General features: G+C 41.0%; 1 protein-coding gene across 2 annotated transcripts in view; it reads right to left on the bottom strand.

Annotated features, from left to right (window-relative positions):
- The window catches only part of hipk2 (homeodomain interacting protein kinase 2), a 57,249-nt gene continuing 39,382 nt past the window's right edge, over window positions 1–17,867 (bottom strand). Inside the window, exons 3-15 of one of the 2 annotated variants that reach the window (XM_077595962.1) lie at window positions 16,356–16,479; window positions 15,788–15,907; window positions 14,730–14,816; window positions 11,826–12,010; window positions 11,571–11,733; window positions 9,598–9,727; window positions 9,076–9,197; window positions 6,338–6,465; window positions 4,591–4,773; window positions 3,645–3,965; window positions 2,669–2,925; window positions 2,433–2,587; window positions 1–1,992 (exon numbers count right to left, since the gene is read on the bottom strand). In XM_077595962.1, the coding sequence (XP_077452088.1) occupies window positions 1,528–1,992; window positions 2,433–2,587; window positions 2,669–2,925; window positions 3,645–3,965; window positions 4,591–4,773; window positions 6,338–6,465; window positions 9,076–9,197; window positions 9,598–9,727; window positions 11,571–11,733; window positions 11,826–12,010; window positions 14,730–14,816; window positions 15,788–15,907; window positions 16,356–16,479 (2,440 nt within the window). In that variant the 3' untranslated portion in view covers window positions 1–1,527. Of the gene's footprint in view, window positions 1,993–2,432; window positions 2,588–2,668; window positions 2,926–3,644; window positions 3,966–4,590; window positions 4,774–6,337; window positions 6,469–9,075; window positions 9,198–9,597; window positions 9,728–11,570; window positions 11,734–11,825; window positions 12,011–14,729; window positions 14,817–15,787; window positions 15,908–16,355; window positions 16,480–17,867 lie in introns of both variants that reach the window. The other variant, XM_077595961.1, reaches the window with a different exon arrangement.

Raw genomic sequence — 17,867 nt, 5'->3', positions numbered from 1 at the left:
ATATATATATATATATATATATATATATATATATATATATATATATATATACTATTTTTTGTCATTTCCAGGTAAAAGATACCTATTCAACAAAAACATGTATTTTAATGCAAAATTTGGTAGGTTATGATTTTAGTGGTTAGAGTCAGCAAATATATAAATATCAGTATCATTAACATTTCCCCAATTACAGTGCACTTCTTTTTATAAACAACTGACTAAATTTCTTTTCAAACACGCTGTTACATCAAAACACCACATTCATTATTTGCATGTAAATCCAGTGAGTCTGGAAGAAGAATGATCATCAAAATCTATGACTTTGGTACGTACCCCTGGCAAGTTATCGTATCTCATGGACACATAATAAAAGCGCTCGATATCAACCTGATGACATGAATCCTCCTTCTCTTAAGGATCTTAAGGACTTAAAGGACCACAGAAAAGCAATGGGAGCAACGCTTACACCTGGAAGAGATCTATCGTGTCCCCGTCAGCTTCTCAAAGCAGGACAACACGTGCGTTTCTCCTTTGTGTTGCGTGGCATGCCAAGCGGAGTAAACTGTGTTGTTACATCTGTAAGGCACTACAAGGGAACAAAATCTAAAGGAGGTGGACTAAACACATGGTTGACAGAAGCACACCCACACACACATACACACACTCACATTTTACATGCCCATGTTAATATAACCACTTTGTGCAATCACATTAAAAAAAAGGAACACATATCTATTGATAAAAGGAATCAAAGTGTTTTGAAAGTTCTTGAAAGAAATGGGGTGCAGACTGCTACATTCTATGAATGGGCCCAGTGAAGTCACCTAGATAAGCCAAAACTGAAGTTTTGTGGAACACAAAAGAAATATAGCTATAAATACATTAGAAAAGTTTGTTGTCTTCTGTTGGTTCAATTTCCAGACGCCTGCGGCTCAAGGAGGTGGAGTGGAGCAAGTCGTCTCTATTTTCTCTCAACACCGAAAGTGTGGAAATATTAAGACAGTTCAAGGCCATCATTTTTTTTCTTTGAAGAGCAGCAGGTTTCCGTATTTCACCTTTTCCCAATACTCTTGGAATTTCAAACTTCCAGTCCGTAACCCCTGTTCAGCAGTCCCTTCCCACAGTTAAAATGGGCATGTGAAAGAAAACAAATCAGAAACCCTCCGCTGTCCTAAAATGTTTCAAACTTCCCCATAACGCTAACGAGACATGACTTTCCTCATCAAGTAAAAACAAAAACAAAAAAACCTAATCAAAACTAAGATGGCCCTTTTCAGAGAAAAAAAAGACAATCAAAAGAAATCACCTCCAAACAACACATTTTTCCCCTCAGAGAATGAATGTGAATCTTATTTTTTCCTTCTTTTTCTCCATCCTATCTTCAAGTCGTATGGGGCAGATTGATGAGGATTGCAAAGTCCTCTATCTCTGTTCTCAAGTGAGGTTAATGGAACGTTGGGTACAGATGGGGCTAAGGGTGGTGGGTGTGTGGAAGCAGCAGTGCCAAGTCCCGCCTCTCCAGTGTCTTTAGAGGTAAGGGTACTGGTTGACCTTGGTAGGGCTCAGCGGGTATCCAGTGTAGACGGCGGAGGCGGGAGAGGCGCTAATGTAAGCCTGATGGGAAAACTGGGCCTGGTATTGGCTGTGGTGCAGGGTGGGCGAGGGCAGGACGCGATGGCCCACACTGACTGGAAGCTGGTGGACGATGCTCGGCGGGTAGCTCCCATGCTGAACCGCGTGGCGTGCCGAGCCCTGCGACGCCACCAGGTGAGCCAGCGTGCCGCTGGAACCCAAAGCGGCTGGGGTCGTGTAGGTGTAGAGGTGGGGCTGGCTAGAGAGGTGCGTGGCAGCCAGGTGGGGGTGCACGTTGCTCGTGTGAGAGGGACTGTTGTGATGGAAGGAGTATGGGGCCTGAGTGGCCATGGTGGGGGCAATGTAGGCTTGTTGGCGGCGATGACCTCCGTTTCTGTCTGCTACCATTTGCTGCTGGGCCTGGAGGAGAGGATGAAAGATGACGCAGGGTTTGCTTTCAGAACACTTTTGCCCTTTACACCTGTTACATATGCCGTCATATGCTGCATTCCATCCAAGTTAACGCAGAATTCATTAACTTCTTAAAACTATTGTTTTTTTGGTTCAAAATTCTTTAAAACTTTTTAAAGATATGAACACTATTACAATGTGAATCTATCAAATTACTTATTACTTAGTAATTATTAAAGTGGTCAATTATCTGAGTTAATCAAGTCAAGTCACATTTATTTATTAATCACAACAAATGTTTCAAATGATTTCACAGGCCAAAGTTCACAGACTATTAAGACATACACTGAGCAAAGATTGACTTGTACTGTACTGCACCTACTATGTATACGTAAAGTTACATAAAAGATGTCCAGTCTAGATTTCACACTTTTAATGTGTCTTTTTACCTGGCTGAGATTAAGAGGCTGCTGCTGGAAGGGGTGTAGCCCTGAGCACTGCTGTCTGTACGATGCAGTTACACCACCTGGGATCTGAGTATTGCCCAAAAGAAATCCATTGGAGGATTTAAACGTATACGTCGAATTCTGACGGTTTATTGTATCTGCACAGAAGGAGGAAAACGTGTTAGTGATCAGAAATGGCGACTTGCTACGAGAAGCACCGAACTTTCTTAATGCGTTACCTGGCATCAAACGTTCGCATTCATTCACAACCTCGCTGGTCTGGGATTTGAGTGGGGGGATGATGATTGTGCGTGGATTGCCATTGTTGTAGTTGTCCAGTATGGCAGTCTTTGTGTCAAAACTGTTGTTATTATTGTTGTTATTGGTGGGTCTCGACTCCACAGTGTAAGGACTGTTGTTGCTGCAACAGTCGGTGTCAGGTGAGTCATGGACGGTCACACAGCTGATCACGTTCTTCCTTTGTTTCGATGACGAGCTGGTGGAAAAACAATGGGAGCTAGGTTACAAATTACAGTATATAATATATAGAGTAGAATGTTAAGCCAAAGAAAGTGTTTTTGCCATAATGGGGGGAGGCGGGGTATGTGTTTACTACTCTGTGCAGTTCAACTGCATAATAAATAAAAACATACCAAAATAATGATGGTCATTTTTAACTGTCAGGGAAATATTCATTGAAAAGTAAGGTTGCAAAAATAGCTGTGGATGTGGATGTGTATTGCAGTGATGTAGAACTGTAACCAACATCTATTGCGTTATTTGGTGATGAAAAGCAAACTCTAACCACTATAATGAAAAATATATATGCCACTCTGGCAGTCAATAACTGCTTTCCTTAGTGAGGCAGATTACTTCAAAGAAGCTCTTGAATTGGATTTGGCCAGTGTACGCCATGTGTACAGATAATATCTAATTTCACTGCAAGAGCACCAATATGTCACTGAGAATTTCAGAATTTTAGAATCAATATCTAAAAAGATCTAACCAACTAAATCAGACTGGAGTCTATAAATGTATAAAAATATTAAAATATAAATATTAAAAAAATATAGCGGTGCATTTTCACATGACTATCATCAAATGTGCCAAGTTCAACACACAAAAGTGCTTCCAATTTTTAAGAGCAGCACTTGCTTTAATAAGGCAGAGATAACAGAATCAATGATGACATTTATTTTATAATGGTTAACCCACCCATTGTTTTGTTTGTGGTCATCCTCCTCATCTGTGTCACTGCTAATGGTGATGATGCTGACCGCCGGGCTGGGCGTGTCAGGGATGATGATGGTCTGCCTGGGGAGGTGCTGCTGGTGCGGATGGCCACGAGTAGTGCTAGAAGCCTGTTCGGCTTCAGGAGCTCCCCAGCTCCCACCCCCACAGCCTTGTTGGGAAGGACAAACCGAGGCTGTGCTGCTCTGGATTGCGCATCGTGGGGGCGTGTTCTCCTTCACCCTTTTGGAGCGTTGTGGTGAAAGCATCGCCTGAGTGGACGACACTTCGTAGGCTGAAGTATTCCTTTGAGGAACAAAGAAGATAAGTTGTGACGTCAGAAGCGTGACAACTAAGGCTGCATTCCCACCCCAGTAAATTGTCCTTTCTGGAGGTCTAAGCCATCAAGCATTTGTGGTCATTTTTAGTTTGATAGCTTAAAGTGCGCTATCAAAAAGCAATGTATATTTTTTGCGCCTTTATCCGCCATTACTGGTTTATGTGCGTTGTTTGTTTTGTCAAAAAGTGGAGACTTATTGCACTTGTTGATGACGTGTATTTCAAATCTGAGTGAATGCGCGATCAGTTTTAATTGATATCAGAATGGTATACAAGTATGAAAAAGCCAAGGTCGGATTTAAAAACATCAACTTCAGAAGGCCAGTTCTTACAATTATTTTAATGTAATATTTTAACTTTTTGGAATGGAGAATAATTGATTTTTGCTACAAGCTATTATTTAAATTACGGTAGATCATTAAAATGAATATTCATATAAACATACAGAATATAAAAAAGATACTGCTATTGTGAGATATGTCACATATGGTGTCACAAATTAATGGAATGAATTAAGTTTCTAGTACTTCTAATACTTTGGTGGGCCAGCCTGTACTGTAATTTGACCAATATAATTGTTATTAACACACACCTGGCAGAGTTCTGGTGCTGTTTGTTCTTTTTGGAAGAGGCGTTATTATTGGACGAGGGTTGCCGCATAACATGTGCCACTCCAACATTGAGCGTCTGGTTGGATGGGAGGGTGACGTGGCTGGCCAACAAGGCTGGCTGCTGCATGATGGGATTATAATGGCTGCCGTGTGGGTGGGAATTCCTGATGAAGAGAAAACCTTTTTCAGTTAATATTGTTAGATGAGCGCAGCCTGAGACAAACACCTGCATAGCAATATTGGTAGAAAAATATAAAACAATTTTCAGTGACATTTTGAGAAACTGATATTTCTAAGTCATGGTTTCAGTAAATGATTATTGCCAGGCCTCTGTTCAAAATGATTGGATGCCTATCACTTCATTGGAAACTCATGAGTTAAAATAAAAATTAAAAATTAAAAGATTTACAAATGTTAGGTTTATTTTAAAACTGGTGCTACGTAAAAATGTAATTTTTGTACAGTAAATAAATAGAATGCAGCACGTTGCTATATGCACAACACTGTACATTCCAAATACGTACTGTCATTTTTACTGCTCACAAGCCAGCAGGTGTCAGTAAAAGCTATTTGAAAAGAAAATTACAAGATGATTAAAGGGAATAAGCCAAGTACAGAGCAAAAGGGGGGGCATAGGAACTGACACCAGCAGCCGAGTGATAGCTCTGCAGAGGAAGTGCGACACTTTCCTAATTTTCTCTCGATAAACCACTAAGCTACCATGGGACTGTTGGTGGTGAGGGGTTGTGAGCTTCATCACAAATGGACATTTGAGAAGGCAACTAAACATACTGAATAGTACATTTTCCCTACAACTCTGATTTAGACTTCTCTTCCCCTAGGTTGCCTTCTCGCTTCAGTCCATCCACTTGTCAAATTGTCACAGAGAAATTGTCTTCATGTTCGTCTGGCCCATCCCCCTGAGGTCACACTGCTCTTATAAATGCGCTTGTGTTCTTGTAAGTCGATCAAGATAAAGGACGGGTTGTCAGGGAGATACTGAGCCCATAGTCGATCATGTTTCCATTTGATTTAGTTACTTTTGGTCATCGAATACCCATAAACACAATTATGTGTTTAGTGTTATGATACATGATCTGTATCTGTGATTAAATTATAAGCCTTTCCATTTTAAAAGTGTGAAATTGCCATGTTTAGGCAAATATTTTCATGATATTACATGATAGATTGGCAAAATCTTTGCATGGAACTTGCTGTCTGCCATTCCAAGAGAATGTTTAAAGGGCTATCCCGACTAAAAATGTACCGTCCATTTTTTCAGCCAAACTTGCACTCTGTAATCACTAGAAACATGAAAGCAAACTTTTGTCTCAATCTGTCTAGTAGTTTTGATACACTTGGACATAAAAGGTGTGCCTCCCTCACTGCGCTTCTTAACCATTTCATGTGCAGTGGTCACAGCCAATAATAATTGCTGTTGAATGCAATACTCCACAACAGTGGCCAAGTCTACAAGTTGATTACAACATAGCCGGTCAATAAGGTGGCGGATCGGCCAAAATAATTCAACCCTGCTGCGAGCCCTCCTGGTCATAATACAATATACTTAGACCCTAATTCTTATAGTCTATTGCCGTCAAGTGAATGAGTGTGATTAACTGCCACCCCATCCAAGTTAAAAGGGATCGGACGTCTATTGCTGTTATTGGGAGGAAAGGGATTAAGCAAAATTTTAATGGCTGAAATAATTTGGAAGTCGATATTTACCTCCAGTTGGCGAGAGGCTGTGTGCCGCTCATGGAGTCAGAGATGACGGCGGCATGCTGAACTGAGGTGTGAGTGAGCTGCTGCCAGGCTGGAGGCAGCAAGATCTGCTGGGTTCCATTAGGCCAGGCCTGCTGAGATAAGATCAGACAGAGGGATTCAAAAAAGAGGGGAATCCTTGCAAAGTGGACATTTACAAAAAAAGATAAAGGGAAACGCATTCATCTTTTGTGGGAAATTTACCATAAAAACATGAGCACATCACATAAATGGATAATCCAGTATAAGGGTGTGATCACTAAATGCAAAAGTCACACCCTTTTTGACAAAAGACCCAAGATCAAGACTTTATAAACTATCACACCCTTTTTGACAAAAGACCCAAGATCAAGACTTTATAAACTATCATTCATCTTTTGTGGGAAATTTACCATAAAACATGAGCACATCACATAAATGGATAATCCAGTATAAGGGTGTGATCACTAAATGCAAAAGTCACACCCTTTTTGACAAAAGACCCAAGATCAAGACTTTATAAACTGTTATTTGTTATTCAAGTTGGTGGGAAAGCTTCTGCTATACTTTTAGAGAGGACAAAAAGACAATGTTTGTATGCACGTGTGTGCATGCCAGCGTGCCAGTTGTTTGATACTCTATGTAACACTAATAGTTTAATGCAGTTGTATTGAGTAATGCTTGAATGTCAGCGGTAATGAATAGTTCATTAAATACCATTTGCACATCTATTTGTGAGGGGATTGGTATGCGCTGCAGTACATGTGTGCCCAATAAGAAAGAGGTATCATATAGAATCAAAGCAGACCATGTGGGCAAAAAATGATCTAGTTTTTTCTCTTCAAATATTTAACCTAAACTCCCTATTTTCTTACACGGAGGATTCTTTTCCCCATGCCAAATTCTGAAGTTGCAGCCTCACTGATTTCAAATGGAACATTCCTGTGTTAAGATGGTCTTTACAATTAAGGCCTTATCTCAACATGCCATTATGACATACTAATACTGGACATCCATCACCTGGCCGATTCTCTCCACACACTTCCACGTTCCTTTCTCACTGGGTGTCTGGGTTGTGTAAATTGCCTGTCTGCCCTGCAACGGTAACCCAGTTAAGAGGCCCCTTTTTTTCCTCTTCACACTGCCCACCAGTACAATCAGCAGTCCGCCACCTCCCACCTCACCCAAAGGCTCCCGGGGTGAAAACCCTTTGTCACTTCAGGGCTCTGAAAGCTGCAGCTCTCACTCCCTGATTGTTTCCACATTTTCTGCATTCCTGCACCAGATAAAGGTTTTGTTGGTTGTCCTGCCTCACTGTTTTGGGACCTTCTTCAATGCCCACACTCATGAAGGTTGAGGAATAAAAGGCATGGGCTCGGGAGGAACATTACGGTGAGGTCTAGGGCACAGGTGGGGGGAAAGCAGCCCGGTGAGACCTCCCACCGTGACGGAGTAAACACAAGGATATGCATACAGGCAGTTAGTAGGTGTGCTGCATGCCGGGCCATATAAACCATCTGTTTATGTTAACGAGCGCCTTGTGCCTTCACTTAACATGCGTGTGCACCCCCCCACAGAAGGTACACGTACTGACAAGCAGCCTGAGGAAATGCACTTCAAGTGTCAATATGAGACACTTACATTTGCTGTCTTCTTAAAAAGACTGTTATTTGGTCTTTACTCGATTCATCATGTTATTCATGTTCATGAATTTGGCAAATCTATAAATGATCAGCTCTTTTGGGGTCCAATTCAAGCTTCCCCCTGACCTCTTACGGTCCTTGGAGGCCTCTAATTCGGAGAGGCTGATTCGGAAGCAGCCCCGGAGCTAATCACCATTTGGTATCTGGCAGATTAAGCCACCGTAGAAACACAGGCATGCTCTCGCACACATACACGCACTCAAAGGTTTTGCCGCATGTGTGCCTGCCTGCCTACTGCATGATTAACTGGAGATAAGGGGGTGCTTCAAACTCCAAAGATTCTCAGACATATTTAAGCCTTCCTGGATTTTTTCCATCGGAGAAAAAGGTGGTGATGGATGGGAGAAGTCGACAGTGTACGTGTGCTACCGTTCACTCTTACTTCTTTTGACATTATATTAACAGCTACAAGTCACCGGCTACATTGCGCAGTGCAGGCTTGAGTAAAGGGCTTCTCTGCATGAGAGGCCCTTGTCCAATGTGCATCAAAGCGTAGCTGCTTCAGCCTCCAGCAGAGCACAGAGAGTCAGTGAGGAGGACGAGAAAAGAAGGGGAGAAAGGAAGTAATCCATGAGAGTGCGCAACCTAAATTCATTCAAAAAAGCAAGGGGAAAAAAGGTGATAGAAGGACAACACTTGCCGCCTCTGTCAACACGATTTTAGTTTCTTTGAGAAGATTTCCTAGATTAGTTTCCTGCAATATCAGCAACTGACAATCATGGAATCTGCACCAGAGTTCGAAGAAGGTTGGAGAAGTTTAGTATGGATAATTTCTTATTCTACCTTTTTATTTGCCCTTTCTGACACATTTCAAAACAGATCCGGGCTATCAAAGGTCCAACAGCGGTGAAGTAAAAGATCAAAAATGTTCCTCAGGACAAAAAAATATGAGCTGAATATCTTCCAATGTAAAGAAGAACTATATATTCTTCCAATTTAAGTTTCCGTATTTGGAATGGCCCACTTCTGCCCACATTAAGTGTATTAGTTAGTATAAAGCCAATTGGAATATTTTTGTACCTGAGTGAGAAGGCCTGGTTGGATCTGCAAAGGTTGGGCGCCCGGGGCCTGTGTCACTATCGGAACAGCATTCTCCATTCGCATGGAGTAACTGTTGTGCTTGGAAGGTGATGCCTGCAGTCCTTTGACGGAGCAGAAAACAAAGGATATCAACAATCTAACATCCAAGTAATGTTTAAAGTTTACATTCTGTTAATTAGAAGAATGAAAATATTGTGTTAGTGCAGACAAATAAAATGACCTCAACCTAATATTGTGTTGTGTGAGGTGTTGAACTGTGTTATGTGCTGCTTTTTTTAGTTACCATGTACTAGTTGTTGGTAGCAAAAAGTGACACAGAAAGAGTCTGTTTTTGCACATTGGAAAGAACACGAACGCTCATAAAAAAATGGGAAACATTTTATCTTAAATCTTCCTCTCAAGGCAAAATCCAAAGTAAAGCTTAATCTATAATACATTGACGGCAGTGGACATTCAATCCATTTGGATCTGCTAATGCATTCTGAGCGCTTCATGCCTTACCTTGGAAGCCAGAAGGACAGACGATGAGTGCTTGCTGGAATGGATCGGGTCGGGCGGCGCAGAGCTGAGGAGCCCCCGTCTGCAGGGGCATGCTCCGATGGGCCACAGCTGCCATGGAGGCAGCAGAGGGCTGGTAAAGTGCAGATTGGTAGTTTAGTATGGACATATCGGGACTTACAAAATAAATGGTAGAATTGTTGATGGAAAAGGGAGCCAAGTTGTAGAAATGACGCGACCAAAATTGGGGGATGTTTTAGACAACTGCAGACACAGTCGTTGACCAATTGGGACAATGTCACATGTGCCTGAGCACTCTAATTGGGAAAAGCAGTTCAACTATCACAAGCTAAGGTTCAGAAAAATGTATATTACTAAGTGAAAAGTGACCAAAAAAAAAACCCAAAAAATTATAATATATTTTTGGGGCCAGTGTTTCCTTTTGTTTTCATGCCAAAAGAGTGAGGTTGCACTGATGAGTGATTGTGCTGTGCAACAATGGCCTTCTAACTACATAAAAAATGGTGTTTGTTTCTTTAAAACAATGCAACATGAAACAAAACAAATTAATACTTGAAATATGTTACAAAATGACATTTATAATAATAATAATAATCGGACATAGGCTTTGTCATCATCATTGACTCGACAAAAGCCTAATTGTCAATATACATTAGTTAGCCTCTAAAATGAAGTGCCGAGAAATTTGGTATTTCATATCACAGTCTGCTAATCAATGTGGAAGAAAGGAGGCAATATTTGTCACATCCGACAGTCATTCATCAATTATATAACCTTCTTTTGCTAGTGCAACATGGTTTAACTATAAATAAGAAGTGTGCAATCCTACCACCACCACGAAACATCCTAGAGTAAAAGACATAACACTGTTTGCTCATTATTTGCTTTGGGACTCATCAACTGGTCATCATATCGTATGGGAAGTAGGAAATGGATAGAATCTTCATTTTTCATTTACGCGGTAAAAACAGTTAGAAGGAGCATAATCAATGTTGCACAGTGACATTTATCATAATTGAAAGAAGCAAATACGAAGCAAAAAGATGGTGTGATTTGCAAATTAATCATGGAATTGAAAAAGCAATAGAATTGAAAGATGATTCATCTGCAAGAACTGAAGCAAAAAATGAAGCGTGGTTGCATCATGTATAGCGTGACCGAGATGCTTAAATAGAATTGAAGATAACAATATTTGGCAAAGTCAAATGTCAGCAGTTCCGCTTCCACAACACAGGGAAGAGGAAGTGCCACAAGCTAGATCTTAGAAATTGGAGAGAAAGGGATAAGGACAGAAGAGGGCAGGAACGACAGGAGGGAATGAGATGAAGCCAGCGGTGAAGGGATTCTCCAGGCCTTAAAGCTTCAGACTGCAAGATAAGCAGGAAGCAGGGCTTGTCATGTGTGCAATCAGCACTCTGTGACAATCCCATAGGAGCTGGCTGTAGACTGAAAAATGCAGCCAGACAGAAACAAAGGGCAGAAAAGCAAGATGGCAGGCCAGAAAATGTGAGCACGTGTTTGGGTTCAAACAGCTGGTCATGAGCTACTAAGCTCCTCAACGTTCATTTAGTATCAATATGGTGTCGTACTTGCTAAAATAATGCTTAAACACCATTTACAAATAGGATTTGACACTATCAAAGTCAATAACTGTATAACCTGTTTTGATATATTTTGGTTATATATGTGATAAATTATAAGATTGTCCTGTGATGGGATTTGATATCTGTAAATGACCAAATGCACTGGTAAATTCTATTTCACAACAGTAGGGGGAGCCCCGAGGCTGACACACATGTACTTCACTGCACAGTTTAGAGAGCCTACTAAAATGAAAGGCATTGCTCAGTAACAGCATGCAGCATTTCAATTTTGCAGGCACATTTGATGCGCCAATACATGCTATCTTAGCGTGGCAGACCAAAGACAAAAAAAAAGTATATATTGACTTTCACCTGGCTGTGCACAGTGTTGAGCTGGTTGTTGAAGGTCATGGTGAGATTGGTGGAGGTGCTGGGGGCCACATGGGTGATGAAGGGCGTCTTGCTCTGGTTGACCGTATCATACATGTTAACACGCCGCTTACAGATCTCCATATTCTGGAAGCATGACTTCACACTAGAACAGGATTGGAGACACGAACAGTGAATGTCAGATGCATATGCGCAATTTAAAAAAGGCAATGAGGCAAATGGGAAGAATGAGCGTACTGAGTGCTGTGTGGGAAATCAAGGAGGTGAGACATCGTGACGAAAGGATGGTTGAGGGTTTCAATGGGTGTGATTCTCTTGTCTGCGTCGATGGTCAGCATCTTGGTTAACAAATCGATGAATTCCCTCCTGTCGGCTTTCTCCGCCAACAAGTCGCTCCCCTCCAGATCTGATGTCATGTTCACCTGGAAAAAAAGGGCACTGTCATGCCAACATCATAAAAACATATAAAGCTGTTGTCTCCAGTGACATTGTAAACATCTACAATGTTATTTGTAATGCCAATTGAAACAACTTTCTAAACTGATTCACTAGGGTAAAAATGGGTGTAACCAATCCCCCGCCACAGCTAAATTTGATGGGACTGTTCCCATCACCAACCAGTTATACACTAAAACAAACAAAATCTCATCGAAAACACAACCTCATTAGTGAAGGTGATGATTTTTTCTCAACAGGTTGAGGCTTGGACAACAAAGAAAACTAAACGAGGCAAAATTGGGCTAGCTGCGGCTCCTTCCCTGTGTTTAAACAAGCACCAAGGTCATGATATAGCTGCCCTTTGTTTCAACCAAGAAGATTGTCAGGCGGTGTGAGGACATCAGGGAGCAGACAGGCAGCCTTGTTTGCTGTGACATGCAGAGGAAAAGGCCTGCTTTCATAAAGGTGCGAGCGCTTATCTGCAAGCCCGCTGAGGGGCTATCAGATGTGCTGCCAGTCAACGCAAATCTGATGCCATTCTTTTTTCCCATGCATGTTATTCATAGTCTGTTACCACACCTCTCACTGATAAAGCACATTGCCTGTAGCTGGTGGGGGAGATGACTTTAAGGAAAGCTGCATAACATAAACACCATTATTAATTCTTCTTTTAAAATCATTCATGCACTTTTGATGCCATTGACGGTCAGTTTGTTTTGGCAGAGAATGATCACTGCTAGCTATCGCAGTTATAATGAGGCATTGTTAGAAATGCGGCCATAAGGGTGAGTACTGTTGGCCTTGCGTGTGAACATCTGTTGGATGGAGTCACATCTGTATTTTAAGGAATACTGACATGCCACTCAGGAGGAAGGACAAGGCTGGCAGATGGAGCGCAAAACACCTAAGGTGATGTGTTGCAAAACCAGCACCAATTACTTAGTCTGCCAATAAGTGACGACAATAATAGAAGAAAAGATGGTATTTACAGAGAAAGAGTGCAAAATGCCTGCCAAAGTTCCACCGGTTGTCCTTTGGAATATGCAGTGACTTTGAGAGCTGTACGAGTCGAACAGCTGATATAATGTGTGGCGATTATCTATCAGTGTTTGTATAACTATATTTGCCATTGGACATCTATCACTCCCAAGCTGTTCGCCGTAGATCCGTGGAAACTCAGCGTTGTTTTTTCTACTTGTCAAAGCTGATTTTCCAGCCATTTAGTGCATACACAAGACGCACCTACTGATTGGGCGCCCCATCCATTTTAGAGAACATTTTTTACTATTAAGTGCGCCCTACTGGCATGAAAGTACGGCACGTGAAAACATAAACGAGTCAACTGGGATTCGTATCTCAGAATGTTCGCACATCGAATGTAGGGAACCTAATGTACAAAACAAAGAGTGTCCCTTGTAAGCTGAATACGGGATACAAACGTTTGTTTCTGTAAACGGGACAATTCCGTTATTCAAGGAACAACCAGTTGACTAGTTATTTTCAAAATTACTCAAATTAGAGCCACTTGATATTATGCCTCACCATTTTTCTCACATTATCTTTCTGGCCTCTGCAGTCCTCATGTCTTTCAGGGCCTATAGCTATGTCATCTATTATACATGCAGGGACAGATGTCCACAATCCTGACTTGTTTATACGGGAGCATAGAAAGATGGGCAAAGTACGCAGTTCTCTTCCACAACATGCTTTCCAGCTTGAGCTCCTCTGTGTTTTTGTAATAAGTCGACTCGGGCACAACAGTGAAGGGAAGACTTTGTAGCGTTGGAGACAGAGATGACCCATGGGATACTGAAGCCCGTGTACGTTGCTTTTATTGATTGTGCCGCATGTATGCAAGTTTGCAATGGCATCTGTAAATTAAACAAGCCCAGGCAATGATCAAATCATGCGCTAGCCGAGAGCGTGTTGTTCCAGACAGGGCTGGAGAGCTGCCGTGAGCCTTACCGGACAGCCGTAATTGTCACCATCATTTATGTACCTGCATGTACCCACATGGACAATTTCAAGAGCCTGCAGCTGCTTGTACATCAAGATGAGCACAATTCATAGCAAATAGTACACCAGCTTCGTTGTTATCAGATGTAGAATCAAGTTGGATCTTGTTCAGACAGGACAAGGCAAAAGGGCCTGGGAGAATAATTGTGACATAACCATTCCTTTTGTTGGGTCTGGTAGCAGAAACAGAGCCGAGCATAGTGAAAAAAATACTCATTATCAACTCGGTGTTAGGGATGTCCTATCAAAATGTCATAAATACATGTGAACTTTCCCATCAAAGAGACGAGTCGTAAGGGAAACTGACATTGGAAAAAGTCCCCGTAATGGCTGATATGGTCTTTCTAGAAGCCCGGTGGATTCAATGCAAGTCCCTTGCTATTCTTCAAGAACATGTTGTTGTTGAACATGATTGTTTTATAACTGCAAATTTTATAGATCACATACTTATTATTAACATATGAAGTAAGTCGGTAAGCCGGTGCATCAGTGGTTCTTTCGCCTGACTTTAGTGAAGGTGCAATTCCCACTCGGTGGTAGTGTGGGGAATGGTTGTCTGTCTCTACGTGTGCCCTACGACATTTAATCACGCAGCCCTATTGTGGTTAGGTAAATGCAGGGGATTGCATTAGCAATATTTGAGCTGTCCTTTCTGTTAAGAGATGTGCTTTGTCAGAAACCACATACCTGGGCCATATCATCCAAGCAGTTGAAAATGTACTTCCGCGCCTCTTTAGACTTGATCCCCGTTTCTCCCTCATGGTCCTCAGGAGTCTGTTAGAGAAATAAAGCAGATGTTCCCTTCAAACCCTTAACACGCTTCCCCTCTAGACCTGCACTATTTATATGTGACTCATTATAGCCTCTTGTTGCTGATGGACAGCAGGACTCTGCTTGCCCGCAGAGCAACCCAGGGGTCACATGCAAACACTCATCTAACATCCTATTATTGAGGAAAGCGCATGCAAATGTACAGAATTTGTCATATCGGAGAAAGGAGTGACTCGTCCGAGCGGGTTTTATTTAAATGCACACAGTATTTTTGCATGTGTGCTTGTGTTAAGATAATGTATTAAAATACCCTCAAGTTAATTCATTGAAAAAAATCTAATTTTCTTACTATGTTAAAAATTCAAAATAATAAATTCCAAAATAAAAGATAATTGAATTATTTAATATTGTGAAATACAGGTGAGGTCCTACAGAGTACAAAAACAAGGACTGTTCACATTGAATATGTAAAATATGTTGACACAGTTCTTCTTAAATGAGACAGCCTAAGTTCAAAATGAAGCTAATCAATGTCTTTTTCCACAAGAGGATTAACAGGCTAAAGTTCATGTCAAAATCCTATACTAAGCAGAAATATGACTTTAAGCCCCCAATTAATGTAGGCACTAAAGGCAAGTTAACATAGGCTTCAGGAGTAGACTTGGAATCATTTCCACAAAACTAAAAATTGGGACTAACCTGCTCCTAAATAATGAGAAAATAATTCTTTAAAATTAAATTCATAGTGTCAGGTTGAAAGTGTGAGGATGAGCAGCTTAGATAATGAACGAATGAATGAATACATTTGTAGCAGATTTTTTTATGACAATTCATGGCCCAAGTATATCCATTACTTTTATTTCCCCGTGGTTGTGGGGTACAGTAAAAACAAAGTAAATTTGTAACTAAACTAATTTAATTCAATAATCTGTGTGCTTTTATTCATAATTTTACGTAGTTCATTCCAGGGGTACCTTCAGTCTCCAAAGAGGATAGGTGGAGTCGGGTTCTCTGTTGAAGAATCTGGTGGTCTTTGTCCCAGCACTCAACAGATATTCCGCAGGGAGACCCTGGGTCTGTGAGATGTATCGGATCTTCATGACAAAAAAAACAGTAAAATTTTAAGAACGTTCATTCAAGAGTTTTGAGGATCAACAAAAGAACATTTGAGCAAACATTCCAAGAACCCCAAGAACAGCTCAAAAGCAGCAATGATTTACAAATGATACAACATTCTACAAAATGTGTTGGATTTGACAAGATTGTTTGGCATTGAAACAAAACTCTGTCATGGTCTCGCCAAAGATTTTGATTGAGGGAATTCAGCGATGTCTCGCTTTGGAGCGCAGAGGCTCGCTAATTGGACAAGTGGCACTGTGGCATATGTTGCTACAAACGGGCGACGTGCGAGGCTCCTAAGGGGCTGCTGTGGGGATTATGGCGGCCTATTTAAAAATAAATAAATAATAAATCCCATTGTCAAGGACACAGAAATGAATGCTCACGAAATGTCTCCAGGCAAGTCAGTTGAGTGTTCAATACCTGATCGTATTCAGAGGCACCGGGATAGAGTGGCCATCCCAAGAAAAGCTCAGCTATCACGCAGCCCAGGGACCACATGTCTATCGCCTCACAGAATGGCAAACCCAGGATGATTTCAGGAGCTCTGTGAGAAAATAGTAAACATTCATCAACTCATTGGCCGTCACTGAAAACACTCCTAGTTAAAATGGATTGGACTTTCGCTGCCAGTTGCAGGAAATTAGCTAAACAAATGTAATTGAAAAAACACAACTATCTGATGTGGGTGGTTACTGTTTTCTTATTATGCAAAAGGTGGCCACATTAAATGGAACTGTTACAATCATCATAGATCTTTTCTGTGACTGACAAATTAACTCGCACACACATACTGTTACTGTGGCAGGCGCTCCAGCCATGCAAAATGCTTTTTTCACACTTAATGCGAGCTTGTCAAGAGATGCCAAGAGACCAAAGAGAAAATTTGGAGCATGAGAAGTGAGCTGTCCAAAAAAGGTTTAAATAAAAAACTGTATTCCTAAAGGAAAAGCATCACCTTTACACAAAACTGCACATTAATGAAAGGACAAACGTGGTGTTTTTATATGACCATTTTCATTTGATTTAAAATAATTGATAATTTGGAAGCAATTATTACGTGTCCTACTTCCTTGTGATTATTTACTCCCAATCTCCCAGTTGAAATTGATCTATTTTTATCAATATACAGTTCATTAATACATTCAGTGTTGATGTTTTAGTTCGGCCAGTTGTGAGAGTTAAGTCGCAAAAGCCAGATGCGAGCACCGTTGCCATCACACTGTTTAGCAGAGATATTTGGCAAAACATACACACATTAATGCTGGCTGAGATTGATGAGCGCACAACGTACCCACTGCTGATCACTTCTATGTTAAAAGTTAGCCACTTAGGTCTGTTAAATCTAGATCTGGTATATAATCTACTTGTTTTTCCCGTTTTGAACCAAAATGCAACTAAATGAATATTTTCAGTTTTTAATTTAATCGCCCACTGAAATCCTTTCAAATAAAAGAAAAAGTAGCCTTAGTTACAAACATTTGAATGCGGTTAAAATTGTAGTATCAAGATCAGATAAACACAGAGAGGGATTCATTTGATCAGTGGTAATTTGCACAGAAAGCAGATTTCTTTCTGCTGCCCTTCATCTCATAAACAATGATTCAACTGTCTGCTGAAAGATACAGAAAATTACTCCCAATAAAGTTGAGATGCGAATGTCGACTATTATGTTTGATGTTAAAGACATAGAAGCGAGCAATCAAGAACTCTTGGAAGATAAGGAAGTGATTACTGCTTCAGCTTTGGTAAAGTGCTTGATTGCAGATACAGTATGTGTGTGTAGTCATGCTTCAAGGCTACATGTGTGAGCTGGTAAGAAACGCTATGTTGACTTGATGTTTGTATCCATTTCAGCCGGAACCTTTCTGGGTTATGCTCTAATGCTCTGCCCTGATCGTTCATATGGCTACGCTGCATGTGCCCACTCAAGCC

The sequence above is a fragment of the Stigmatopora argus genome, chromosome 3 (genome assembly GCF_051989625.1).
Source record: "Stigmatopora argus isolate UIUO_Sarg chromosome 3, RoL_Sarg_1.0, whole genome shotgun sequence".
Taxonomy (NCBI): Eukaryota; Metazoa; Chordata; class Actinopteri; order Syngnathiformes; family Syngnathidae; genus Stigmatopora; species Stigmatopora argus.
Note: the sequence above shows the minus strand (reverse complement) of the source record. Positions and strands in the feature narration are given on the sequence as shown.